The sequence below is a fragment of the Carlito syrichta genome, unplaced genomic scaffold (assembly GCF_000164805.1).
Source record: "Carlito syrichta isolate Samal-C Ts95f unplaced genomic scaffold, Tarsius_syrichta-2.0.1 Scaffold304470, whole genome shotgun sequence".
NCBI lineage: Eukaryota > Metazoa > Chordata > Mammalia > Primates > Tarsiidae > Carlito > Carlito syrichta.
The window spans coordinates 171,739-199,087 of NW_007248566.1; the positions used below are offsets into that span (position 1 = coordinate 171,739).

The following is a 27,349-nucleotide window of genomic DNA, read 5'->3' on the forward strand; positions in this document are numbered from 1 at the left end:
GACTGGAAATTATCTGCCACAGATGGTATAAACTGGAGAGAAAATTTCTGAATTTGGAAATTGTATGCAATTATAAGATGCTAAGATTTTGTCTAGTACAACCACCAAACAGGGGATATATTTTCCACCCCAGCCTATCTAACTAGAACTCCCATTTTTTATGTTTCCAATGCCTCTTGGTTCTTTTTCTCAGCACATTGACAAAAATGTTTCCTTTGTGCTCAATGACTATTAAAAGTAATCAATTTAATTCAGAAAATATACTATTTCTTGATTAAGTTTATCTAATTAATGCTTTTGTCTCTTTAAAAAATAACTTAACCTAGTGGTCAAACCTAGTAGTTCTCAAAATTGGTCAGAATGAAATACTTATCAGTTACCTTACTGTTCACAAAACACCACAAAACTTTGGTCTATTAATACAAATAAACATACAATTTTGAGCTATATTAGTTGCCATCTTGCACTATATTCTAATGAAAACAAATAGTAGGTATCAAGTGAGAATATGTAAAAGTTTCCACATTCTTAGGAAAAGTTTGATTGTTCTGTTGTCACAGAAATCAGAACTAGTAGAAAACCCATTGGCTCAGTCAATGACAACTTATCTGGTAACCCACTTTTACAAGTCAACCAATTAGTGATAAGCCTTCACTTCTGTGTCATCCAGTCAGGAATGAGCTTACACCATTTAATACACCTCAGAGTGCCAACCAATCAACAAGTAGTCATGATTCTATAGATGTTGTCAATCTACATATCTGGAAAGTACATAAAATCTCTGACCTGCATACTTCCCTAAAATGCTATACAAGATCAGCAGTCTGCTGTTCAGAGAGATTGAGCAGCAAAGTTTGCCTCCTTACTATAATAAGCAATAAGTTTACCTTTTTTCATTTTATTGCACTCTTTAAGTGGTGGTCTTATCATTCTTTCACAATTCTGGAGACTCTACTGTGACTGTTTTAAAGACCTTCTCTTGGCAGTATTTCAAGGAGTCCTGGACCAACAGATATACTTACTGGGTTCTTTATGCACAAATTCCATTTATCCCTCACATCTGCTGTCCGGTGAGTAAATCTAAACAATAAGCTGAGTTCTAACTAGTTTCATTTAGTTCTCATTGTTTCTATAATTTGTAACCAAGCAGGTCTTTGTATAGGATCATCTGACCTAGCTCTTTGTATAAAGTACATAGAAATTTGAGTCTACAGGGCCACATTCTGGTAAATAATTATAGACCTTTGTGTAAAGTCATTAGGCATTTTGTTTGAGAGGTGTATCATTGAGTAATTAGACATAAGTCTTTGTAGAAGATCATTTGACATTTTGTGTGGGAAGTATGCCATTAGATAGTTTGATATATGTCTTTATATAAGTTCATTAGACCTTTTGTTTTGGAGGCATAAATATTTTTACCTTTAAACTGTTTATTCTCCCTCCTACTCACTTTGCTTTTGCTTTTGATTGTCTATATTATAAAGTTTCATTTTATGTGTTTTTGTTTTTTTCTGAATTGTCTTATTTCTGATATAAGAATAAAGGAAGATTTCATAGGGAATGAATGGAGATATCGACTCAGTAAGTCACAAATCCAGCCAAACTCTTTCCCAGTGATAATAGTTGGAGGTCCAGTAGACAGGAAATCAATTCAGGAAAAGGCAATTGGTCAAACTCATCTTTGGGTTTCCTACAAAACTTTTATAAGTCTTGTCATAAAAGTGAAAAGTCACCTTTAGTCTGTGTTGCGAGGTCAAGGATGGTCAAGTCATTGATTGTGTGATCTTCCCTAACCTTTGCTTAGAAAGGGAACCAAAGATGCCACTCACAGATACACACTCTTACTCAGTGGCCTCTCTGGTCTTCCTATATTAAGTTGCACTGCAATCCTAACTCTTGCACTTACTTTGGTGAAGAGCAAAAATTGTAAGTTCGATAACAACAGCCATCATTAGAGCTTTCAACGTGTCAAAATCAATTAATTAGTATATTTAACAGGAACCCCAGAAAAATCAGGAGACAAAACCCCAAAGAGTCAATAGTTAGCTTCTTTCACTGGCATGCTAAAGCTTCAAAGCAAAATTCTAATTTGAGCATGGTCTCACTCAAAGATTCATACTATCTGAAACCCACCCTCTTTTTATCTCTCCCTCTTTTCACTCAGCTTTATCTGACCTTCTATATGAGCCACTCCTTTCTTCAGAGTTTTTTTCTGGAAAAGGACAATCACATCATAAAATTTCTAATCCAGAAGGCAGTTCTAATGAAGTTGAATTTAAACCCTGGCCTTTAGCAAAATTAAAAGTTATCATTAAAGATATCCCTAAGTCTCAGGAGGCCAGGTAGAAATTAGCTATGTAATTCAGGGTTTTATTAGATACTTATTGTTCTGTATTAAAGATTTATACTTTATTATAATAAAGGTTCAGTTACTTGTTAGTCCCTCTACTAGACAAAAAATATTTAAAAGCAGCAGGATAAGAAAGAAAATATTTAAATAACTCAGATGTGTAAAATGAAAAACAAATGTCTTCAGAGGACAAGAAAAAATAGAAAATACAGTACAAAAAGCAATTTTAGAAACCTTTCTTGTACAGGTACATTGAACAAAGATTAAAAATTATAAACTAAATAGAAGTGAAAATAGACTTCGGGAAACTTCCAAAGAGTATTCTGGAGTAGATTCAATAGCTGAAATAAAAGAAACCTTGTCTTTATTTTTTTCCCTTTAAAGGACTCAAATATGAATTAGAAAATTTAATGAGGAAAAAAGTAACTGAAATGTGAAACTGACAGCTTTGAAAATATCCAATATTTTCAGACATTTTCAGAGAACTTTAGAAAGCAAATAAGCTAGAAATCAATAGAACTCTACATAAAACAACTGGCCCCTGAAATAAAACACAAGACCCAAAAGTCATCTATCCTCTAAGAATTGGGAACATATTGCAAACAAAAGAGTCATTAAAAAAACAATGTTTCATATTGGCTAAGAAACAGAGGAATGACTCTACAAAATCTGTCCAATGGTGCTTCTCCAAAGGAAACATTAGCACCCAACAATTCCAGTCATTCCTCTAAACTCATAGCCCCAAATCTCAGAGGTGCCAGTGTACAACCATGTTGTCGTACTCTTTGTCGGGGCACAGCTACATCTAATTTGGCTACCACTCTATACCCATCCTCTAGCCCGGTGCCTGGCAGAGTTGGTACTCATTAAATATTTGTTGAATAAATGAATAAAGAAAGAGGGATAAAATGAATTTTGTTTGGATACACTGTATTCTATTCCTGAGTCCAGAAAATGCAAACCTCTGAATTAGGATGTGGCTCTCTGTTATTAACTGATGAGAATCAAGGTGGAATTTATCATTGCCCCTACCCCTTATGAATCCCACTGCAGATTCCTATCTTTCCCCTACCATCCACTCCACTCCCTGTTGATGAGATCATCATAATTATTTGTAAGTCACACACTATTCCCTAAGGAACTTATAATGGAGAACTGTGTGGACATGCAGGCCTCATAGAAGGCACTGGATCACCACTACTTCCTAGTGGAAAAGGTAAATCTGCCCAAATCCAGTTCTTGCTTCAGTAACTTTCTTTGAGACAAAGCCAGGAACCTGAAAGTGAACACCTGCTAAGATTGGGACCCCGGCTCTGCCTGGTATGCCTTTCCCATGTTAAGAGCTAACAATAGTAATGGATACATCTCCAGGGCAACCAGGACCATGTCCAAGCATGCCCATCTTGGGCTGCCTCGGGGCCTCCTCTGTGCTTTGGGCAGTCCTGATTGATGCCTGATGCCCAGGACAGGCCCACTCTGGCTTCCTTTTGGGGCTCCTTCTGCAGGCGCCTCCTGGCTGCCAGCTTAGTCCTAGCATAAGGGCCTTCTTCCTTGGCCTGGGTTTCACCTACTTGTATCAGGTGGCAGACCAGCTGGTTTCAGTCCCGAATCAGGTCTTCTGACTCCTCCCAGAAACCAACCAACTTCTCAGCAGGAAATCCTGCCCCTCCCCAAAGAGTGGGAAACCGCAAAGGAAGAGAGAGATGAAACAGAAGGAAAGGCAGAGGAGGAGGGAGAGAGAGAAGAGAAGTGAAAGAAAAAAAGAACATCAATAAAAAGAAGTCAAACTTGCCCAGAATCTCAAGGTAAGACTTTTTAAAAATCACATTATATATAATAGTATCTCCATTTATGTCAGGACCTAGTACATAGTAGGTCCTCACACACAAAAAAAAGATTGAAATAATGAATCTGTTAAAATGAACTGGAGGACTGGGCTAAATAGAAATTTCAATGTCAAATTCTGGTCACAAAAAAAAAAGAAAGAAAGAAAGAAAGAAATGCCTGATGAGTTTTCAAACGTGTGGGAGGGAAGATATGATAAAGACGCAGATGGAACCAGACGTCTGTTCTTGGCACTGAGAGCTCTCTGATCATTTTGGGACAGAAAGTTAAGCTAGAACAAAAAAGTTACAAAGATAGTGTAAAAAAAAATGTCTGCATGTTCTTTTGGAAACATACAAATTGCTGGTCGTAAGCATTTTTAAATATCAGCTTTAAACCGATGACAGAGCACAAACACTATGCTGTTTTTTGGAAACTGCTAAAAGCACTGATATTTGCATGTTGCATCCAATCATCAGCTAGTTTAATATTATTAATATTGAGATCTAGAGGTTTGAGGAATGCTTGTTTTATCTTAAGAAAGTCTTGTTCAATGGACCACGGGAGGCCTAAATTTGTCGATCAACATTCTTCATGGGCTATTCATTTATCCCTTGATCCCGGTCCAGTCTGGCTGTTCAGGATACTGACCTCCTGCGCCTTTAAAAGAGCCTGTTCAGAGAAAATTCCAACACACTTCTTTCAGGTCAGGGAGTTAGAGAAACCCTCACAGGAAAGGGAAATGCCATTCCCCACCCTAGTCATTTACTCAAACCCTCTCTTGCCACCAGTAGACAGTATCATCCAGAAGGTTGTGGTTTACTGATCCAGTCACTTGGAGGAATTTAAATAGCTAAAGTCATGCATCAGAAAGCATCTTATAGATGATGATGATGATGTGTTTTCGCAACAGTTGGCTTTTAAGAGTCCTGCTCTTCCAACTTGTCCAACAGAGCTTAACAATATCAGAGGGATTCACTTGAAATGTGTGTTTTTTTAGTGCCAGTATTTTTCTTTGGGGTTTGTGTGAGTCGGAAGCTGAAAGGAAGATGGGAAAGGTAAGAAGAGATGGAACCGTCTCACTTCTGCTTGTTTGCCAAGATTTGAAAGGAGTTGCCTTCCCCTCTTTAGTATGATATGAAAATAAAATCCAAAACTCCTAGCTTTTTTTTAAAATACTAATTTCAGTACAGCTAAAAGCTCCCTGCATCCAATTTCTGAGTTGGAATAAATTTTAAAGGTAATCTAATTTAATTCCTCTTGTTTGCCAGGTGAGGGAAGTGAAGCCAAGACAAGGGGAGGGCCTTGCCCAAGGTCACATCTATGTCAGTGGTGGAGGGGAGACTAGAATTCAGTTCTCTTGGTCCCACCCCAGGGCCTTTCAAGAAATCACTGAAACTTTACAGGACAATGCCCCAGATGCTTGAGCATTCATAAACACTACATCTGCTGATTAAATACAATATTCAGTTAAAAGATGCTCAAGTAATCCTTGCCTGGCAGAAATAGAAACAAGAAAAAAAATTTTCCTAATACTTAAGCTATCCCAGAATCTGTTTTATAACTGTTAGAAGACAAGGGAGTAGAAGAAAGATTTAAGACGATTTGTCACGAAAGAACTAGAATATTTTACATTCCTACCACTGATTCAGTATTTTACATATTTCATCTCTTCCTATAATCTTCATGCTATCCTCATTTTACAAATAATATTTTTCTAAGTTTGCTCAAATTCACAGGGGAGTAAAATATTATGATTTCTGGATCTCTTATTGGCAGGCCCAAGGTCAAGCTCTGGCCGACATGGATAGTTCAGTGACTGTTACAGTTTTATTTCGGCCCCTCCCCAACATGGCCTTTGCTCTAGCCATTTCAGTCTACTTGAGATTCCTCCGATATGTCAGGCTCTTTCTAGACTTCTTGCCTGAACACATGCAGTTTCCTCTGCTTGGAATGCCTTTTCCCTACTTCTTCAACTTAAATGTAGCCTTCAAAACTAAGCTCTAGGGTCAGAAGCCTTTCCCCCCACCCTGGGCTGACTTGGACATTCTGCTCTATACTTCCGTCGCTCTCTGTGTATACTCCTCTTATAATATAGGTTACGCTATTGTGAGTTTTTATTTATACCACATATTTACTGAGCCTTTATATCCCCAGCACCTAGCACAGCTCTGGTCACATATTAGTGCTCAGTAAATATTTGGGAAAAAATAAATGAAGGAACAAATGAAATAGGTCCCCTTATTTTCTTCCATTAAAATCATTTAACATAAAGTCTCATTTCTACGCTCTTGACTCTTGAGTAACTTGGGGGAAAATAGAAGATGTCACTCAAAAAAAGGCTATCTAGGGTTAAACATAGCACTCTGAACAAACTTTAAAATGCACTGATCACAGTAGAAACATTTATATGTTTCTATAACTTATAACTTATAAGTCATATAATTCTATGACTTATATATAAGTCACAAGGACAAAGAGAACGGGAACTTGGAAACAAGACAATGGCAGTCGAGGAATGTCAACAGCCTTGGAAGGTGGAAAGTGGATGGATGAGTGATAAGTGACTTAGCAAACCTGAGACTGCTGAAGCCCATGTGCTCCTGATGGGAATCTGACAAGAAGCCACAGAGCCTGGGAGAGACTCTGGGGTCAGGGCATCATGAACCTCAAAAAACAGAGGGAAAGTTGGGAGTAAAAAGAGAAGACACTGTCCCTCCACAACTACTCCATCTGGTGAAGGTTAGCTTACTTTCAGGGGAAATTGACCAAAGAGACACCAGGATCAGGGGTACCAGACACAGCAGAGGGTGGGGTTAGGTGTGGAGCTAGAAACAGCGGGATTAGAGAAAGACTCCAAACTGAAAGATCAGATTCCCCTGCCTATTTTCCTGGCTCAGCTCCCAGAACGAGAACAGCCTGATTATACCCCACTCTGCTCACTCCACCCCAGTTTACAGTAGGCAGAAGAATTACGGAATCTTCCCTATAGAAAGAACCCAACCAAAGAGATAAATACTACAGACACTGACATGTGGGAGTCTCCCGATGGAACTGCCTGGCACCTTCTGGATTATTGTTCTGTGGAGTCCCAAAATTGACAAGCCTTGCCCTCACACACAAAGCATCCAAGGAATGGACTCAAAGGATCACCAGATGATATAGTTTGGATATTTGTTCTTCTCCAAACCACATGTTGAAATTTGATCCTCGATGTTGGAGGTAGGGCCTAATGGTAGGTGTTTGGGTCATAAGGGCGGATACCTAATGAATGACTTGGTGCTGTCCTCCTGGTAATGAGTAAGTTTTTGCTTTATTAGTTCTCAAGAGAACTGATTATTAAAAAGAGCCTAGCACCTCCCTCCCCTCTCTGTTTCCTCCTCTCTTACCATGTGATGCCTATTCCCCTTTGCCTTCTGCCATGAGCGGAAGTAGTCTAAGACCCTCACCAGATGCAGATGCCAGCGCCTTAGACAGTCTGCAGAACCATGGGCCAAATAAAACTCTTTTCTTACGAATTACTCAGCCTCGGGTAATCCTTTATAGCAAAACAAATGAACTAAGGTACCAGGCATGGAGAGAACACCTCTGGTATTGAAGACCTCAACAGAAGTAATCCAGAAAGCAGAAGAAATCATTAACAGAAACAACCACAGCAACCTCAATAAGGGAAGAGAGCACATCCATGAATTAAGATCAAGAAGCCAATTTTTAAACAAAGTACAGAAGAAGAAAGGGCTTTTTAAAATAAAAATACAACTGGACTTCTAAAATTAAAATGAAGATAAAATTGAGGAAATCTCTCAGAAAATGGGACAAAAAGGAAAAGAGATTTAAAAATAGGACATAAAAAGATAAACTTAAAGATCAGCCCAGGAGTTCTGACATCTTCTAACAAGAATCCCAAAAAGAGAGTATAGAGAACATGAAAGGGAATAAAATAACTAAAAAATAATTTCTCCAAAATTTTCCAAAATGAAAGGTTTGAATTTCCATGTTAAATGGACACAGTGAGTACCCAACCCAATTAACAAAAATAACTCTCATCAAAGAACATTATTTAAAATTTTAGAACCCCAGTAATAAAAAAATCTTAATCTTAAAGGATCTAGAAAGAAAAAATATATCACAAACCAAGGATCAGAATCTGAACAGCAGTGGCTGGGCATGGTGATTCATGCCTATAATCCCAGCACTTCAGGAGGCAGAGGCTGTAGGATTGCTTGAGTCCAGGAGCTTGAGACCATCCTGGGCAACATAGTGAGACCCCCATCTCTGCAAAAAAATCAAAAAATTAGCAGACGTGGTGACATGCACCTGTGATCCCAGTTTCTTGGGAGGCTGAGGAGGGAGGATTGCTCGAACCCAGAAGCTGGAGTCTTTGATGAGCCACGATTGTGCCACTACACACTAGTATGGACAATAGAGTGAGATCTCTACTAAAAAAAGAAAAAAGAAATCTGAACAGCAATTGAAGCTCTCAGTGTCAACACTGGAAACTAGAAACTGAAAGGAAATACAACACTGTCTTCCAATTCTGAGAGAAAACAATCTCCAATCTAGAAAGAATTATCCAGCCAAAAAACAATCAAGAAGAGGGTAACATAAGGACAAGCAAACCGGAACTGTCACACTGTTTTTTATTTGGCCAGGATCTGATGGATGAATGTTCTCATGAGGATGTTAAAAATGTGAAATATCACTTCTGTGTACAAGATCTCAAGAAATTTCCCAATCTTCCATGAGAAAGAAAACCAAGAAAGAGAAAAATAGGCTTCCCAGGTAATGGCAAAGGAATGTCCCCAGGTAAATTGCCTACCAAACCCCACATCCAGGTTGGAACAGGACAACTGAAGGCTTCAAGAGAGATGTCTCCAAGAAAAGAACATTAAGAAACTGATAGATTATCCAACTGATCTGACATGTTTATTTGAATTTTATAGTTCTTGTCAGAGGGTTTTAACATGGACAGCTAAGAAAGCAAACAAATAAAAACGAGATGATTGTTAACTCCCAAGAATTAAACAAAGAATTGAAGAAAAGGAATGCAATCACAGTACATGATATCACTCAGCTGTAAACAATTAGTCACAATAATATGAAACCTATTGATTTAATTTAAACTGTGACATTATAATATTAGAAATCTAGAAAGAAGGGATTGCATGTTTGTATGTTGCAACAAAACAGAGTCCCAATATTCCTTAGTAGGAAATTAATAAATACATTCTAATAGTGCAAAATCAAGAAATAGCAGTAAAAGTATATTGTTTACAGATATGGAGTTGACTTTCAGGGGAAAATAATTAAAGATTTAAAAGTGAATGCATGGATTGCTGTTATTCATTATAAGACTTTTGTACCAGGTGGCTTTTTAAATCTTCCTCGCGTATCACACCGATAAATATAAAGTTTAATTTTTTTGAAAAAAGGAAAAAGTCATACCATAGCGGTCTCCCTGGGATTACATTCTGTCTACCAGTCAACATGGTTGATGCCTGGAGCCATTGAATCATGTCTCCAACAAGCCACAGTTAAAAGTATTTACCAAATTACCTCAAGCAGAAATTTGCCAGTCTGTCCATAGGCTACTTCAGAATCACCTGGGAAGTGTCAAAATCAGAACTGAGGAACAGTTAAAGTGGTAAAAACCCATTGTATTTAGGATTATTGCAATGGGGCAAAGAGACCTCAGTATAGCCCTGGGCTCAGTTCTGGGCAAGTGAGAATTTATAGCCAAAGAGCAGGATGGGGATTGGTGGATGGAAAATTATGAGGGGAAACATCAGGGGCAATGGGGGAGGGAGGTTCTTGCTATAGACAGGCCAGGGTGATCAGACGTCAGCTGGGGCATGGTGGCAGGTGAAGAAACCAACTGGATATCAAGGGTGATCAGATATTAAACACGGTGGGAGTGGGGTTTCTTGCTAAACTGAATTAGCAGATTCTTTTTGTAATAAATGAATTTTGCAAAGGAAGTGCACAGATGGGCCTAGAAGAATGTTCAGGAGCCTGACTAAAGTTGGTCAAGCAAAGAATCTTAGTCAGGATCTTTGTAAGAAATAGATTCCTGTGTCCCATCCTTAATAAGCTTGACTCAACAGGTCTTTGTGGAGTCTGAGGATCTGCCCTTAGTTCCTCCAGGTGATTCAACGAGGTTTGGGACCACTGAGTTAGAACTGAAATTGGAAGTGTGTACAGAGAGGGGTGAGAAAATCAGGTTATATGTATTGTGTGAGTGTAACTGTTTTTGTGTATATGTCAGTGTTTTACCAGTCATACCCCTCTGCACTGCTAACAAACATTGCCAGAAGTCCCCATCTCTGGTTTTAAAGCCCTGCAGTCAGCTCTCTGGCTCTCTCACTCTCTCGCTCTCTCCCAACCCTGGGGCGCCCCCTGCTGGCAGAAGCCTGTTAGAACGCTTATCATCCTACACCTAGAAATTTCCTCATGAAAATTTGGTCATTTAGGGAGGCTATTTCAACCCCTCGAGCTTCATGAACCCTCCTATTGGACACAAAATGAAAAAATAAACCTGAGAAAACTTTACTTCTTTAAAATTGTGAATATATAAAGATTAGGAGGGAGCAGGAGGAGGCAGAAATGAGAATGAGAGGTACATATTGTGGTCAAGACCGAGGAAGAGGAGACACTTGAGGAATTTTAAGTCCTCACTCTGTTCTTTCTGGGCCATCACCAGGAGATATGGGTCGACAGGGAAGCCACTTTTATCTTCCTTTCAAAAATGGAATGAAGAAAACAGATTAGGCAATACAGCTCACTGAAAAGCAAAAAGCAGGGTTCAATATCTATCCTTCCTTTATTTCCTCGATTCTGAGAAATAGTTTCCTTTTCCAGAACCATGCACCACATCATCTGGAATCAGGCCCCAAAAATCACATCCCTCCAGTGATTCTGTCTTCAGACTCTATTCGATCTTTCCCACAAGCAGAAAAGGTGCTCAGCCTAGCACAGTGGCACAGACATTTGAGTGAAAGTTGAACTCATTGCTATCCCCCAAATCAACACCCTCCTTCAGATCTGCATGCCTCCTCAAAAGTATGCCCCCATATGCTCCACTAGACATTGTATTTCCTCCTGTACCTTCAGTCTTCAGCTCATAGCATCCCCCACCTTAGCTCCTCCAGAACTCCCTAGCATAGATCTCCAATGATTCCTTCATGACAGACCCACTGTATTCTTGTCTCTTTTCACCCTTCTTGACCTCTCCCATCTCACTGAGATTTGTCCTCCTGGGGTTCCATGTTATCTCCTGTCCTCCTGCTCCCAGCTCTCCCTTGTTCTCCTTTGCTAGTCCTCCCCTTCTGCTTCTGTTCCATCCTCAAGCATTACTGTAATATTCCCCTCTTAGCTTTCACCCTCTTCCTGGTAGTCTCGTCTACTCATTAGCTTATAGGATTTAATTCTCCCAAATCTAGATCTTTAAACTGAACCTTTCTCCTGAGCTCCAAACACTTACCAGACATCTATATCTAGGTGTGTTAGAATCACTTTATCCATTAAACACTCAAAAAATGCTTCCTGTACCCCTATCTATGCCAGCGCTGGAAATACATGGTCAAGTAAAACGAACTGAGTCTCTGCTCTCCCAGAGTTGTGTCTAATGAAAAAGATGGGCAAATAAGCAAATAGGAATAAAAAGTGATGAGTGGCATAAGAGAAATTCCCAGTATTTGGAAGCACTTTACCTGGTCCCCAGCCTTCTTCGAACATGTAACTTTAAAAAGTAGTAGTACCTGAAGGATAAGGAGTTGGGGTGGAAAGGAGGTTCCTGGAAAGAAGATTTCAAAAATTATGAAGAACTTGTAAAACTAAAATCAGGAGTTTGGACTTTATCCTAAGGACAATAGGGAGCCATTGAATCCTCTGAAGTGGACAGATGCACTGATCAGTTGTAGTGTGAAGAATTGGATAGATTAGAGCCCACAGGGAACTTCACAGCGTTGGTGATGTTCATGTTTTAAGTTGGATGGTGGTCCCATGATTCATTTTATACTTATGCTTTATAAGCTTTTCATGTTTTCATAGATTCTTTTGTGAATACCAAATATTTTCACAAACTTTTTAAAAAAATATTTTATTCTAGATTCAGGGGGTACAAGTGCATGTTTGTTGCACGTGCATATTGTGTAGTGGTGGAGAACGGGTCTCAGGTGGTCCAAACTCCAGATAGGTAATACACGAATCGGTAATTTCTGAAACCTAACCCGTTTCCCTTTTTTGGTCTTCCCCCAATGTTTACTATTTCCATTTTTGTGGGCACTTAGCGCTTGCGTGTAGGTGAGAACATGTGATGTTTGGTTTTCTGTTTCTGAGTTAGTTCGCTTATTCCATCTATGTTGCTGTAAAGGACACAATTTTGTTCCCCTTTATGGCTGTGTAGTATTCCATAGTGTATATAGACCACATTTCTTCTTTATCCAACTGATTGTTGGTAGACACTTAGGTTGGTTCCATGATTTTGCTATTGCGAATAGTGCTACAATGAATATACGAGTACAGGTATCTTTATACACAGATTTTTTTTCCTTTGAGTAGACCCCCAGTAGTGGGATTGCTGGGTCAAGTGGTAGTTCAATTTTTAGTTCTTTGAGAAATCTCCATACTGTTTTCCATAGAGACTGAACTAGCGCATCCAACAGTGAATTAGTGTTTCCGTTTCTCCGCAATCATCCCAACATCAGTTGTTCTTTAACTTTCTAATAAGAGCCATTCTGACTGGTACAGGATGATATCTCATTGTGGTTTTAATCTTTTTCTCTGATGATTAGTGAGAAATATATTTCTTCATATATTTGTTGGTTGCTTGTGTGTCCTCTTGAGAAGTCCTGGGCTTATTTTTTGATGGGATTTGTCCTTTTCTTATTTTTGATTGGATTTGTTTTTTGTTGAGTTGCTTGAATTCCTTGAAGATTCTGGATATTAGTCCTTTGCCTGAGGCCTAATTTGCAAATATTTCCCCCCATTCCATAGGTTTTCTGTCTACTCTGTTGATTATTTATTTTGCTGAGCAGAAACTTTTAGTTTCATGAAGTCTCATTTGTCTATTTTTGTTTTTGTCATTATTGCTTTTGGGGTCTTTGTCATATATTATTTGCCTAGCCCAATGTCCAGAAGAGTGTTTCTAGATTTTCTTCTAGGATTTTTATAGTTTCAGGTCTTACATTTAAGTCTTTAACCCATCTTGAATTAAATTTTTGTATATGGTGAGAGGTGGGGTGTCTGATTTCATTCTTCTGCATATGGCTAATCAGTTTTCCCAGAACCATTTATTGAATAGGGTGTCCTTTTTCCATTAATTATTTTTGTCGACTTTGTCAAAGATGGCTGGTTGTAGATATGTGAATTTATTTCTGGGTTCTCTCTCAACTTTTTTTTTTTTAATTAATGGATTGGGGAAGGTGAGATGAACATAAAGGGTGAGGAGGTTTCTAAAGCAGAAAATAGCAGTGGTCTTAGGATGATCACAGATTTGGAGATGGTTCTAGAGATACACAGGAGGTAGAATTGGCTGGACTTGGTGATTGATGTGATATGGGGAAATGGACAGGAGTGACAAGAATGCCTTGGGCTCCAGATTAATTAGATGAATGGTGAAGCCTTTAATTGAATGGAGATCACTGGGAAATGGTGAATAAAATAACAGAGTCATTGGCAAACAGTTTGACAGTTTCTGAAAAAGTTGCACATAACTTTACCATAAAATCCAGCAATGTCACTCCTAGGTATATACCCAAGAGAAATGAAAACTTATGTTTACACAAAGACTTGCAAGCCAATGTTTATTGCCTCGCTATTCATAATAATCAAAAAGAGGAAACTCCAAGTGTCTTTGAACTAATGAAAGGGTCAATAATGTGTGGTACATCCCTACAATGGAATATGATATGGCAATAAATGACACCTGCCACAAATATGGAAAACCTCAAAAACATTATGCTAAGTGAAAGAAGTCAGTCACAAAAGATTATATAAGATTTCTCTAATATAGCATTTCTGGGACAGGCACGTCTACATAGAGAAAATGGATTATCAGTTGCCTGGGACTGGGGGTGGCAACAGGAAGTGACTACAAATGGATATGAGTGATTTTTGGGGGGTGATAGACATTTTCTAAAATTATATTGTAGTGATGGTTCCCCAACTCTGCAAATATATTCAACATCATTGAATCGTACACTTAAAATGCAATAATTTTCCTGTGTATAAATTGTGCTTCAATAAATCTGTTAAAAAATAATCATGTCAGTTTCAGTATGTTGAATTTGAGATGCTTAAGATGCATTCAGAAGGAGAGGTTGAGTTAGCAGGTGGTCATATTACTGAAGCTTAGGAGAAAATGCTTAACAGGAGATGAAGATTTTTAAGACCCATCAACATAAAGGGAATATTTAAGCCATAATAATTGGGGAAATTACCCAGGGAAGATATAGAGAAGAAAAGAATGAAGACAGAATCAAGGCCAACTCAAACATTCAAGGAATCTGGAAGGGAATATAAGCTTATAAAGAAAACTGGAAAGAAAATAGAAAAGTAGAAAGAAAATCAAGTCACTATAAGCTGACAGAAGCTAAGGGCAGAGGATATTTGGGGCTGGGAGGAGAGGTAAAAGTGGCAAGTGCCATTTATTGAGAAGTCAGGTAAGTGTAAATAGGACTAAAGAGAGGAAAGCATGCCAGACAAGTCCAGCTGGGTATAGGGAACCCAATAGCATCACTGGGCATAGCTCTGAGGGACTGCAAACCCTGGGGGACAAGCCCACACCCAGCAGGGCATGGAAGGAGAGTGAAGTGTCGATGGAGGGAGTGGGGCTGAATTGATGACCTGAAGATTGCAGAGAATACGGAATTATTTGTGTAAAGCAATCAGAGACTATAAAGAGCCAGTGGATAGGCAGAGTTCTGGGACAGGGAGAAGAGAACACAGAGTGCAGAGGCTTTAGAACCTAAATGGCCAGAATTAAGGACTCTGACTATTCAAGGCCCTCAACGATGTAGTATCCGCTTACTTCTCCAGGCTTATTTCTCACCATGGAACCCCACCTCGTAAAATTCAGTGATCCAGCCATATGGAACTGTTTGCAGCTTCCCAAACATGCCATTCTCTTTCACACCTCCTTCTATTTTCTCACACAGCTTCCTCTGCATGGAACATTCTACAAACCTGCCCTTCCCTCTCCCCACACACTCCTGGAACTCAACTCAGTGCTTTCTTTTACCCTTCCTCATTTGCCTTGAGCATTCCTGCTCATATTTCCACGCAGATCAAGGTTACCATCTTCTAGGAAACCTCTCCGGTTTATCCATCCCACACATGGAATGGAGTTTCCTTCCTTATATCCCCATTGTAGATATACATCAGTGCACTGGTGCTACCTTATACATTTCATTTATTTCCATTTCATCCTCTCCTAGGACTTGGAGAGCATTTCATTCATGTTTTTATTTATAGTACATAATCAACAGTAAATACTTAGCTAAATAAATGTTAGTAGATGAAGCCTCTACTCAGTCACCATGTAAAGGATTTTCCTGTTCTCTTACTTAGGGTTCTCTAGGGGCTGTCTGTGGCCAGGCTGCTGGGCTTCACTGTGGTAAAAGCAGACGAGGTGGCTATCGTAGCCATGGTCCAGAATGTTTTGTCCACACCAAAGTGTGTTTCTCAGTGTTTCCAAAGCCCTGTGTTACTTCTAAGTTTGCCAAATTAAACACAGGAAGCCCAGTTAAACCCGAATTTGAGAGATTAATGAATAATGGCTTCTTCTTTTTTTGAGACAGAGCCTTGCTATGTTGCCTAGGCTGGTCTCAAACTCCTGGGCTCAAATGATGATCCTGCCTCAGCCTCTAGCATAGCTGGAATTGCAGGCACAAGCCACTGTGCCCAGCTTGAATGTTTTAGTGTAAGTATATTCCTTTCAGTAGGTATTCCCTTCAATAGTTTAGTGTATTTCTTTCAATAGTTTGTCCTATTTAGCTAGATAGATATCATTTTTAAAGTATCTGTTGCTTGTCTAAAATTCAAATTTAACTGGGCATTCTGTATTTCTGTTTGCTAAATCTGGCAATCCTATTTCCCACCAGAGGGAAGTGACTTCCTTCTAATACTGAAGTCCCTTGCACTTTATGAAACTTACCTGGCTGAGGCTGTGGTGCACCCTTGATGTGCTTCCTGAAAGTTGGACTGACCAACCGAAAAAAAAAAAACAAAACATGAGATAGGTCAAAGTTATGCAGTGACTGTGCTGGAGTCAGTCTTCTTGGCTGTGTGGGGCTCTCCTACTGCTCCCTGTACTGCCAACATTTCACCAAACCTTCCACGGAGTAACTTTTTTAGTTACTACATCCATCTTTCTTCTATGCTCAGATGTGAGTCTATGGGATCTAGGCCAGAAGGAAAACCTAAAAAACAGAAACCACAACATGCTTAGAACTGTCTTCTCCACCCTTATCCCCCAACCAAGCTTGTGGACTCTAGAAGGTCTCTTCTTTCCCAGGAGGTCCTTGGCTCTCCTGGGCAAATAAATTCCAGGTAGTCTGCCCCATTAGTCCTCTGCCACAGACTACGTGTGCTAGGAGGGAACAGAACAGCATACAGAAGGCAATTTCTCCCATGTTCACTTCATTTTCCCAGATGAGATTCCATTAGGTAGAAAATAGGAGTAAATCTGTCCATTGGGAGGAAGTTCATGCAGGAAGAAGGATTAACAAATGAGAATCTCCCCACTCCTTAGATATACAGGGGAGGGGGGAAAATGTAAAGAAGGGGGAGGAGGAGTCTGTTAGTCAATAAAATTGTATAAAATGATAGCTGTTTCTGTAGCAGGAGAAAAATCTCCGTAGCTGTGAGTTCCTAAAATCAGACATAAGGAACTGGGGTGGGAGTGGTGGCAGGGTGGCAAGAAAGGGAAAATATTATGCATCCTTTTTTCCTTTTTTTTTTTTTCAGTCGAGGTCTCACTGTGTCACCCCAGCTGGAGTGCAGTGGCATGACCATGGCTCACAATAGCCTTGACCTCCTGGACTCAGGTGCTCCTTCCTCCTCAACATCCCAAGTAACTGCAACTACAGGCGTGCACCACCACGCCCGACCAATTTTTTAATTTTTTGTAGAGATGAGATCTCACTATATTTCCCAGGCTGGTCTCAAATTCCTAGGCTCAAGCAATCCCCCCACCTCAGCCTCCCATAGTGCTGTGATTACAGGTGTGAGCCACGGCACCCAGCCTATGCTTTCTCTCATAATGCTAAGATCCTCTCCTGTCTCAACGTTGTTATTCTCCCAGGAACAGAAGAACCTCTGAACACAGGGTGTCCACCTACTTTTGACTCTGAGACACATGGAGCCCCCTAGTAGGATTCATTTTCAAAAGTAAGAGGGCCTTTTCTTAACAAAGCTACTAAACAATCATACAAACCACTACAGCTGCTGCCTTAGAAATAAGAGGTGTTTCTCTTGTGATCTCCATTTTATGTCAAATGCACAGTCTTTCCCTTCTGGCTTCTCCTCACATTTTGACCACCTCATATTAGTCTTCCCAAATCTGGCCCATCCCTCATAGTCCCTTTCTCATACATTAAACCTCTATGTGCTTTTCACCTTGTTGCTTGTTATTGACCCCATTTATTCAGGTGGGAATGATCAAATCAGAGAGAATTCCTAACTGGGCTTGCACCGCCAGCGGTGAGGAGCCCATTCTGTACAGGTATTTGAAAACTGCCAGGTTGTGTTAAAGATATGCACAGAAAGCGTGATCCAGAATGTAGATGGTCAGTGCATTGCAAAGCCGGATGGCAAGGAGAAATGGAGTGAACAGCTCGCTTCCTTGCTATGGCAGGGAATGTAACTTCACTGATCAGGGCAAATCTGACTTGAAACAAATGCTAGGTGGAACTGTTGAATTGCCTTTTGTCTCTATGCTTTTTTTGTTTGTTTTTTGTTTTAATTTGATGAGAACCCCAGGAAGAGATTTTAAGGGGGTGGGATTGATCTATTCTGGCCAGATTTTAATCTAGTGATTTCCCTAGATTAAACCAGGTTCCAGGAAGACAGCAATTTTCTCATTGCTGCAGCATCTCACAAACACTAAGCCAGCAAGTTTATTGAATGTCTATTTTGGAGCAAGGCTAGGGGAGAATGGAGAGAGGCAAAGATGAAAAAGATATAATCTATGTCTTCCAGGAGTTTACAAGTCAGTGAGAGTATTTACCAGCCATGTACATATGAACACAAAGTGGATTCAGTGTTTATTACATAATATGGTCAAAGTACAATCCTCACAGGTCCCTGAGACCCTCTTGGGGGATTGAAATAGCAAAACAATTTTTATAATCACACTAAGGCATTGATTGACTTTTCCAGAGGCTACAGGATATGTGATAATGCCATTGCCCTGACTGCTAATGAAATATATGCTTATATGTGCTCGAGGTTTTTTAATCCTATCTTCATTTCTTTTTTTTTTAGAAAGCAGGATTTATTGAGAGAACAGAAAAGCTTCCATAGTGGAAGGGGACCCAAAGGGGTTGCCAGCCTTCATTTCTAATGTATCAATAGCAATAGCAATAAGTAAAACCTATATAGACAAAAGTTTTTTGAGGTCCTTGATAATTATTAAAAGACCAAAAATTTGAGAAATGCTGATTTAATGTGTCATCTACCATTACACAGTGTTCTTATTTTTCATCAATACATTTTATTTAGCAATTATTTTATCTAATTCCATGAAAACTACTTTATTGGATGCTTTTTTCCGTATCCTTATTTTCTAGCATCATAGCTATTAGGTCATCTAATTATAAATCTGTTTGTGTCTCTGGGCTTAAATGTGTCTTTTGAGGCCACACAATGTTGGACTTCATTTTTTAATGGAGCCAAACAATCAGCAATTGTTGATGCATTTGTTCTGTGTTCTATTACCCTGCAGTTTATCTTGCTCATTGTTATTTTTGCTTTCTTTAAATTTATGTTTTCTTAATGGACTTTAAAATTCTTTATTTCTTTTTTGTCAGACAATAAACATCCTTAGTCTGTCCATCTTTCTATCCTCTCAGCATCATCATATCTTAAAACAACCTTTCATTGTTGCCTATAATTTTACTATTGATTGTATAGGATTAAGAAAATTAATTTTATACTTCCTTTTCTCTAAGGATGAAAATTGAATTTAATCTGTAACATATTTTGGTAACATAAAGACCTTTATAAGATTATACAAATATATCTTGAAGTTCTAAAGTTATGTAATCTAATTTTCACTTGAATTTTCTCTTCTTTCTATTTTTGTCCTCCATAGACCTTGAGCTTTTTCTAGCCCTCAACTGTTTTCAAATCTCCATTGTTTCCTGTAAGTGACTTTCACAGCTGTGGACCTTTGTTGACAAATTGTTTCATCTCCTCTGGGTCTTAAATTATTTTCTCTTACTCTGAAGTGAAAATTCACTGAGTATTTCCAGATACTGTACTTGGAATCGTTACTAAATTTCCCTTAACCTAGTGTAAGTTCTGTCCCCCGACCCCAACTCCTATCCCATCTCCAAAACATTCATACTCATTATCAAATTTCAATTTATTTCCTTGCCCTATTGGTAACTTGCAGAACTCAGGATTACTTTGTGTTTGGGTGATTTTCTTGATTTGGTTCGTTGGCTTTTAGTTGAAAAACTTAACAATGAAACGTCTTAAATTCTTTCTTTGAGGATTACTTCTTAATGAATTCTTGCTAAGACATACTGAGGTGATTGTTTATCCATTTCCCTGATAATAAATTCTGAGTTGCTCAGAGTTCCTCCCCTCTGGTCCTTTTATTGTTATTATATCTATTTTTAACTGAGACGTGGGCGTGCCCAGCTAGTTTCACTTGCATAGTGCTCGTTCTTTTTTCTTTCACATCAGGTCGCCTCCTCCTAGCATCCTCTCCATAGTTCTTGCTCCTCTGTAGTTTTTACAAGACCCAGTTTAATAGCTCATTATTTCTTCTTTATTCTCTGTTAAAGTAATAAGTGTACGTTCCATTGCACTTGCTTGAGAGGCTTGAACTGGTCTTGGGTTTCCCGCCATCTGGGTTCTGGCTGGCTTGCAATATCCCCTTTGATGTTGTAATACTTTTTCATTGAACTTGAGTGTGGGGCTTATGGGGCTTGTTTGCTTTTTTTTTTTTCCTCAAGATGTGCACATTTTTTTCTTAAGCTTATTTTGCTGTTTGTGCTATTATTTTTTAATTGCTTCTGACTAGGGGGTGGGACCGAGAATAAGATTTGGCTTGCATTTGGCTCTCTTTGCTATTACTCACATTTCTCCCAGAAGTCCCATATACACTCCTCTCGCTGCGTCTTTGACAAACCACTTTTGAAAGACCATTGATCCCTGGCGTAAATGGTGTTAAGAGGAAGATGGACTCGGGGCAGGGATGCTCAGGAATCCAGTCCTGTACAGTCATGAGCTTGGCCATCTGGAAGTCTCCTCTTGCTCAATGAAATGGAGTAAACATTGTCCATTATGAAATCCACCATGCAGGCTGCCAGGGACGAATGGGATCCCACCCAAAGCCAATCGCTGCTCTGACAGGGAAATTGGCTAGCACTGCCTGAGACTACTCCAGCCTCCCCCGTCCCTGATGTCACAATTCAGAGGCTGCTGCCTGCCTAGGAGGTTGTCGAAAGCTCTGTAGGTTTTCTCTGTGTGTCCTACAGGGATCTTCGGGCCAGGTCCACATCTGATGGCTTTTATGAAAAAGTATCTCCTCCCCATTCTGGGGCTCTTCTTGGCCTACTACTACTATTCTGTCAAAGAAGAATTCAGACCAGGTAAGCCCCAGTGTATCTCATTTTGGAGAAAAGGAAAAAGCAGGGGTGCTAGAGTGTTTCTGAGGATCAAATTGTGTTCTTGATCCCCAGAGTTGCTGGAAAAAAGGGAATCCTGAGGTGGGACAGTATTTTTGTGTCCTCCAGGCTGTGGGCAGGGGTGTGGGGAGGGATAACTGTGCAGCCAAAAGCTTGCCAAATAGGCCATGCTTTATTTGGCACTCTTATCGGAAAGTAATTTCAAATCTTCACCACAAAAAGGAGGGTAATACCTAAATTCACAGCTCAGTCAGCTAATTGGGCTCGATGGAGAGACTGATAGGTGGGAGGCAAAAAGAAACTCTGGAGTTGACGACTACATAGAAGTGAGGGAAAATCCCTGGAATCACTACAAACACATGTGTTCTGATTCTTTTTAAATTTTTCTTTCAATTGAGCAAAATTGGATGAGTCCAGAAATGTCTGGAACTCCAACGTTTTAGCTAAGCAATGCCTTTTCTGGCCTCGTTGTATGATCTCTGTCCATGGAGGTTTTTAAAAATGACAACAGGGAGTCTTGGTTTTGAGCAACCAGGCCAAACTCCAACTTCAGAGCATGTTTCAGAAAGACTTGAACTGTTCCCTCAGTAACTGACGCAGTTTGAGGCAAATTGATCAGAACCCCTAACCTTTAAAGTTCGAAATTGAGATAAGGCCTGCCCATATTCAGAGAGGGAGAAGGAATGTTGCTGTCAAGTTATGTATGATCCTCACTTCCTTTTTGGGGTTCCCCAGAGATGCTCCAAGGCAAGAAAGTAATTGTCACAGGGGCCAGCAGAGGAATCGGAGAAGAGATGGCTTATCATCTGGCGAAGATGGGAGCCCATGTGGTGGTAACAGCGAGGTCAAAAGAAAATCTACAGAAGGTGAGGGTTCTGTGTCCACAGACACATGTACCCTCAGATGCCCAGATGTGTTCTTATATATACTCACATATACACAAAAGCTAGAAGCTAGCACATCCATACACAGATGTGCACACACATACACACACTTAATTTTATACTCTCATATACAGGTTCAAATACCCACTGGAATGTTTTATATATATATAAAATATTTAGCCACAAAGTCCTTGGTCTATATATGCTTATAGACATGCCTAGTCATGCACATTTGCACATGGAAACACAGATACACAGGGATGTTTCCAGATACCAAAATCCCAATACTTGCTCATGAATACATATCTTCATATGCATTATGTGCTCATACTCATGCATACTCCCAGACACATGCCCTCTCATAGACTCACAAACCCGAGGAAATACAAACATTCACAAACCCAGAGCTACCCACACAGTAACCAGCATCTATGCCCATAGTGCATTCACAAACATCTTTTCACAGAAACCCAAGAGCATAAATCATGGACTTAAACCTCAGCACAGTGATGTTTTATCCTTTTCAACCCCACCGTCTTCCAGAAAATATTTCAGAGAGAAAATGATGATCATGAGGTTGTATTTAGCAATAAATACACAAACATACACACCATTTCGTATCTAAACAGGACTCTGAGCAACCTCTCATTTAAGCCCCCATTATTTCAGAGGCTACCCACTTAAAGTCAGCAGCTAAGACTGATGCCATTTCTGCTCTGTCACTGCAGGTGGTATCCCGCTGTCTGGAGCTTGGTGCAGCTTCAGCACACTATGTTGCTGGCACCATGGAAGACATGACCTTCGCAGAGCAATTTGTTGCCAAAGCAGGAAAACTCATGGGTGAGGCTGCTCCTTCCACTCCTCCTCTGAACTTTGCCTTAGGGTTCACCAAAGAACTTTTGGGAGGGGACAGGGGAAGGTATCAACCCCAGATGGTTTCTCTCAACACAGTCCTCTCTTGCAGGAGGACTAGACATGCTCATTCTCAACCACATCACCAAAACTTCTTTGAGTTTTTTTCATAATGACATTCACTTTGTGCGCAAAAGCATGGAGGTCAACTTCCTCAGTTATGTGGTCCTGAGTGTAGCCGCCTTGCCCATGCTGAAGCAGAGCAACGGAAGCATTGTTGTCGTCTCCTCGCTTGCTGGTGAGTGGGACAGGGACCAGTGTGGAAAACAATGCCGGAGATGGTGTTAGGATCTGTAGCAAACATGAATTTTGATCAGTTTCTTGAAATGCTCACAATGATCTTAAGCGAAATCTGACCAACAGCTTGCCCGTATGTGGGACAAGCAGATATATTAATAAGAACTTGGAGTATTTAAACTCAATGAGAGGCATGCATGCTGAGTAAAAAAGACTATTAAGAACTAGTGGGACAATAAAAAATGAAGGATGGGTCAGGGTAGGTGGGTGGGCTACAAAATCCTGGAAAATGACAGAGAAAAAGCAGAGTGTTCATTGGAAACCTGGTTTGTGATGTATAAGTAGAAGGTTCTGGCCCTCAGGGGGAGATCTGGCCACAATGAATAGAACTTTACCTCCTCCAGACCAAAAACTGTAGGTTGGTGAAGTTAGTTGATGCAAAGGAAGAACTGAGAAGTAAAATAACAGTTGTCTGATGAATGGGTTAAGCTAAGACTAAATAAACAACAAAAACAAATTTACAAACTTGCCTATATTGGGGGTACTTTTCAAAATATGAATTTGTTACATTGAAATGTCAACTTAAACAACAAGCTGGATAGGAAGGAAATGTGTGCAGAGAAATATTCATGAAGAGATCGCTGTGGGATCGAGAGAGGTCCCCGATGCTTTAGATGATGGCAGTGGCCATCACCAGTAAAATCCAGAGCGTTTCCAGCTTGGGGGATTTCTGTAGGCCCATTTCATCATAGATCCAGCAAAGAAGTTTCATATGTGTCTGTTGATGAATCAGTTAAAAGGATATGACTGGAAAGTCCTAACACCAGAATAAAAATCAGCCAACTAAATATAGTTCCTGGCAATGTAAAAACAAATAACCTAGAGGGCTCTACACTGTGAAGTACTTCACAAACTTATTGAAACAAATAACACCATCTATATTTTAGAGATCTCTCCTTTTGGCTCAGGAAAGCCCTGCATAGTGATTGGATAAAGGGGCAATGTGTCTGTGCTACCCACCAAACAGTGATTGATATGCATCCTTGTGCTTCCCAGACAACACAGACTCCCCACCCCTCCCCAGACACGACGCTCTCTGGGCTGAAAGGAGGGGAGAGCTTCCAGATGCATACTGAGTGAGACGGTGCTGGGCACATCCCCAGTCCATCCCAGGGCATTGACCAAAACCCTCACATCAGTCATGGTGTAGGTGGCTTTAATGATTTCAGTTGATTAAATAATACATTCACTCTAGGCAAAGGATGTGTTCTATAATGTACACACAATCTAAATGTGCTCAGAAGGAATAAGAATTACTTTTGAAGCCCAAGGACATGATAAAATTCTTATAACCTCTATTTTTACATATCTCCTACATCTACTGAATGACACTTGATAATTTCTAACAACTCTGGGAGGTAGAAATCTAGTTGGACAACTATCCCTTGTGTCTATTATTTAGTATAGCCAAAAGAGTTCAGCTTTTTTTGCTTTAAAGCATGTCTATGAACTTGTAAAGTATGACACATTGCTTTTTCTCCTTAACTGAAGAATATTCTCTGTTCTATGATGTATTCTTTTAAACAGTTAGTAAACATGTTCATTAATCCTGCCTTCTTAAAATCTGAATCCCACAAACATGGGATGCTAAACATCAAGTTGATCCTAAGGTCAGCCAAAGAGTACTGGGATGGAGTTTTAATCATTTCTTCTAGGGAATGCAGTAAGATGGTTATTGAACTACAGTAATACACAGTTTTCATCCCAATGCATTTCCAAGCACTGCATTACATGGAAATCCTATATTTTTAATATGTACTTTGAAGGCTTAGTTACTTTGTTAACATTAGCAGAGACAGTATTCCTGCTTCTGGGAACGTCCTTACAGTACATATCCATCCACCATTCAACATCTTTTTGGCACCTACAGATCAAGTTTCTTGTATATGTAACATCAAGTTACATTGATTAGCCTTTCCCTTTCCCACCATGCACTAGTTTGGATATAAGAAAGACCCAAATTTACAATGTCTTAAGCAAATCTAAATTTATTTCTCTTTCACAGAACAGACTTGGGCAGGCATTCCAGGGCTGGCATGGTAGTTCTGCCCCATCTGGTTATCCAATAACCCTTCTATCTCAGACCACCATCCCAAGGGTGTTATCTATATCTGTATGTCTGAGATGACTTACTGTTATGTCTGAATTTTAACTCAAGAAAATGAAAAAGAAAAGTATTACTTAAAAGTTGTATACTTCTCTTCTGCCACAGCTGACTGAAATTACTATCTTTATTGAAAGTGGACATGTGTCCAACTAAAAATCAAGGGTTCTGTTTCTATAAAAGACATTGATATTGATAAACTAAAATTCTCTCCCACATTACCCATGCCAAAAGAAAATATAAGACTAGAAGGAAGAATACACTCCAGGCCATCCCATGTGTGAACCCACAGCACATGCACATGCGTGCTTATGCACACACACACACACACACACACACACACACACACACACACACACACACTCTCTCCAGATTCCCCCCACCACCATTCAAAGTCCATCACCAAACTAAAAACCTTTTCATTAGACAGTACATCAGGGGACAGTGGGGCAGGAGAAAGAATGGAAAGAGAATGCCTAAATAGTGTTTATGAAACAAACTGAAACAGATATAATGATATTTGAATTTAACTGAAAAAAATCACTGGATTGGGCAAAGAACATTTGAAAGCACCAGGAAAAAGTTTATCTGCCATTAGTCAAAGTAGGTAGGTTCAGTTTTAGAAAAGTAAAGTTGATTCCATTTATAAACCCTTTGGCTTTGGGAACCCCATCACTGTGGTGTGCCATGCCAGTTACACATGTCAACTAGAACCAAGTATATGATACCACTTCTCCACCTGCCTCTGTGCCCCTCTGAGTCATCATGGACAAATCCTGTCATCCTCTGCTCCTTTCTCCTTTCAATATCTATTTAGCCCCCCACCTTATATGAAGTCTTTTTTTGGTACTCACCAGAACCATTTAAAAGTCTCTTGCGTTCGTCTACTACATTTTGGTAAGTTATCTTTAGAAATCCTACTTCTTCTCCATTTCCCTTTTTTAGCTTCATTGGTAATCCAAATACTACTACTAAAATAATACTACTAATAACATGAATGCTACAAGTTACACTGGGCAAGCATAAGTGTAGGAATACACTGTATCAAGGAAAATGAAAGGCATATTTTGAAGTGACATTAGACAAGATAACAGACTGGATTTCTTTAAATATTCAAAATGAAAATACATTGGAAGGAATAAAAGAACCTTGCCAATAATCTTTAAATGCACAGACCTCTCTTTGGAAGCTCCATAAGTGTCTTTAGTTAAATATCCACTCTTCTCCAAGTAAATCTTCTTTTAAATAGATGAGCTTTTAACAGATATGTGTGTATATGTGTATTGTGTAGTGTGTGTGTGTGTGTGTGTGTGTGTGTGTGTGTGTGTGTGTGTGTGTGTGTACATACATATATACTTGCCTTATTCAAATGTATTCCTTTTCTGGTTTGCTCATTCATAGCATTGTTTCATACTGTTTTTTAAATGTAATTGTATAGTATTTTAGGCACATTGAATTGACTAGCCAGGGACAAACATTTTATAAGACAATATTTCTGTGGGAAAACTCAAATGAAGGCCCTTGTTGAACCTTAACACATTTGTCAGTTGAGGGCTGCCTGTGTGGTCTAAACCTATTTCAAAAATTCAACATTATAAAGAGAAAGAGAGGGGGGAAAAAACCAGATTTTTCAACTACATGTATCAACTAACAGGATTTGGAATATCCATAATGATGTTTTGCATACAGATGAGAAAACACAGATTTTAATCTCATCCCTGCCTTCAGTTCTAGCATACCCACTCCTTCCTAAAAGATGGGCCAATGTCTCAGTGTACAGAAATGTCTTGGAGTGTTGGAAGCAGGGAATCCCAAGTCTAGTATGTGAACAGGCCTCAGAACTTAAGTGGATAGGGGCAATTTATCCTTTGCCATAACTGTTCTATATTTTCTAAGAAAAGATGCATTTTACCCTTCAATCCAATTAACTCAGGAATAATCTTCAGGAACCATAATTTCCTAGGTGAACGGAAGTATTTATGCATGTGTTTATGCAAGTGTTTACGCATAAGTATTTACATGAGTGGGCCTGGCGCAGTGACTCAGACCTGAAATCCCAGTGCTTTAGGTCAAGGTGGGAGGATTGAGACCAGGAGTTCAAGACCAGCCTGGGTAACAT

At 39.5% G+C, this 27,349-nt stretch overlaps 1 protein-coding gene across 3 annotated transcripts in view; it reads left to right on the top strand.

Annotated features, from left to right (window-relative positions):
- The first annotated feature begins 3,563 nt into the window (after nucleotides 1–3,563).
- The window catches only part of HSD11B1 (hydroxysteroid 11-beta dehydrogenase 1), a 51,242-nt gene continuing 27,456 nt past the window's right edge, over nucleotides 3,564–27,349 (top strand). Inside the window, exons 1-5 of one of the 3 annotated variants that reach the window (XM_021713339.1) lie at nucleotides 3,564–4,155; nucleotides 20,884–20,997; nucleotides 21,769–21,899; nucleotides 22,646–22,757; nucleotides 22,882–23,067. In XM_021713339.1, coding sequence (XP_021569014.1) covers nucleotides 20,910–20,997; nucleotides 21,769–21,899; nucleotides 22,646–22,757; nucleotides 22,882–23,067 — 517 coding nt within the window. In that variant the 5' untranslated portion in view covers nucleotides 3,564–4,155; nucleotides 20,884–20,909. Of the gene's footprint in view, nucleotides 4,156–20,757; nucleotides 20,998–21,768; nucleotides 21,900–22,645; nucleotides 22,758–22,881; nucleotides 23,068–27,349 lie in introns of those variants that run through there. The other 2 variants (XM_021713338.1, XM_008059992.2) reach the window with 2 other exon arrangements.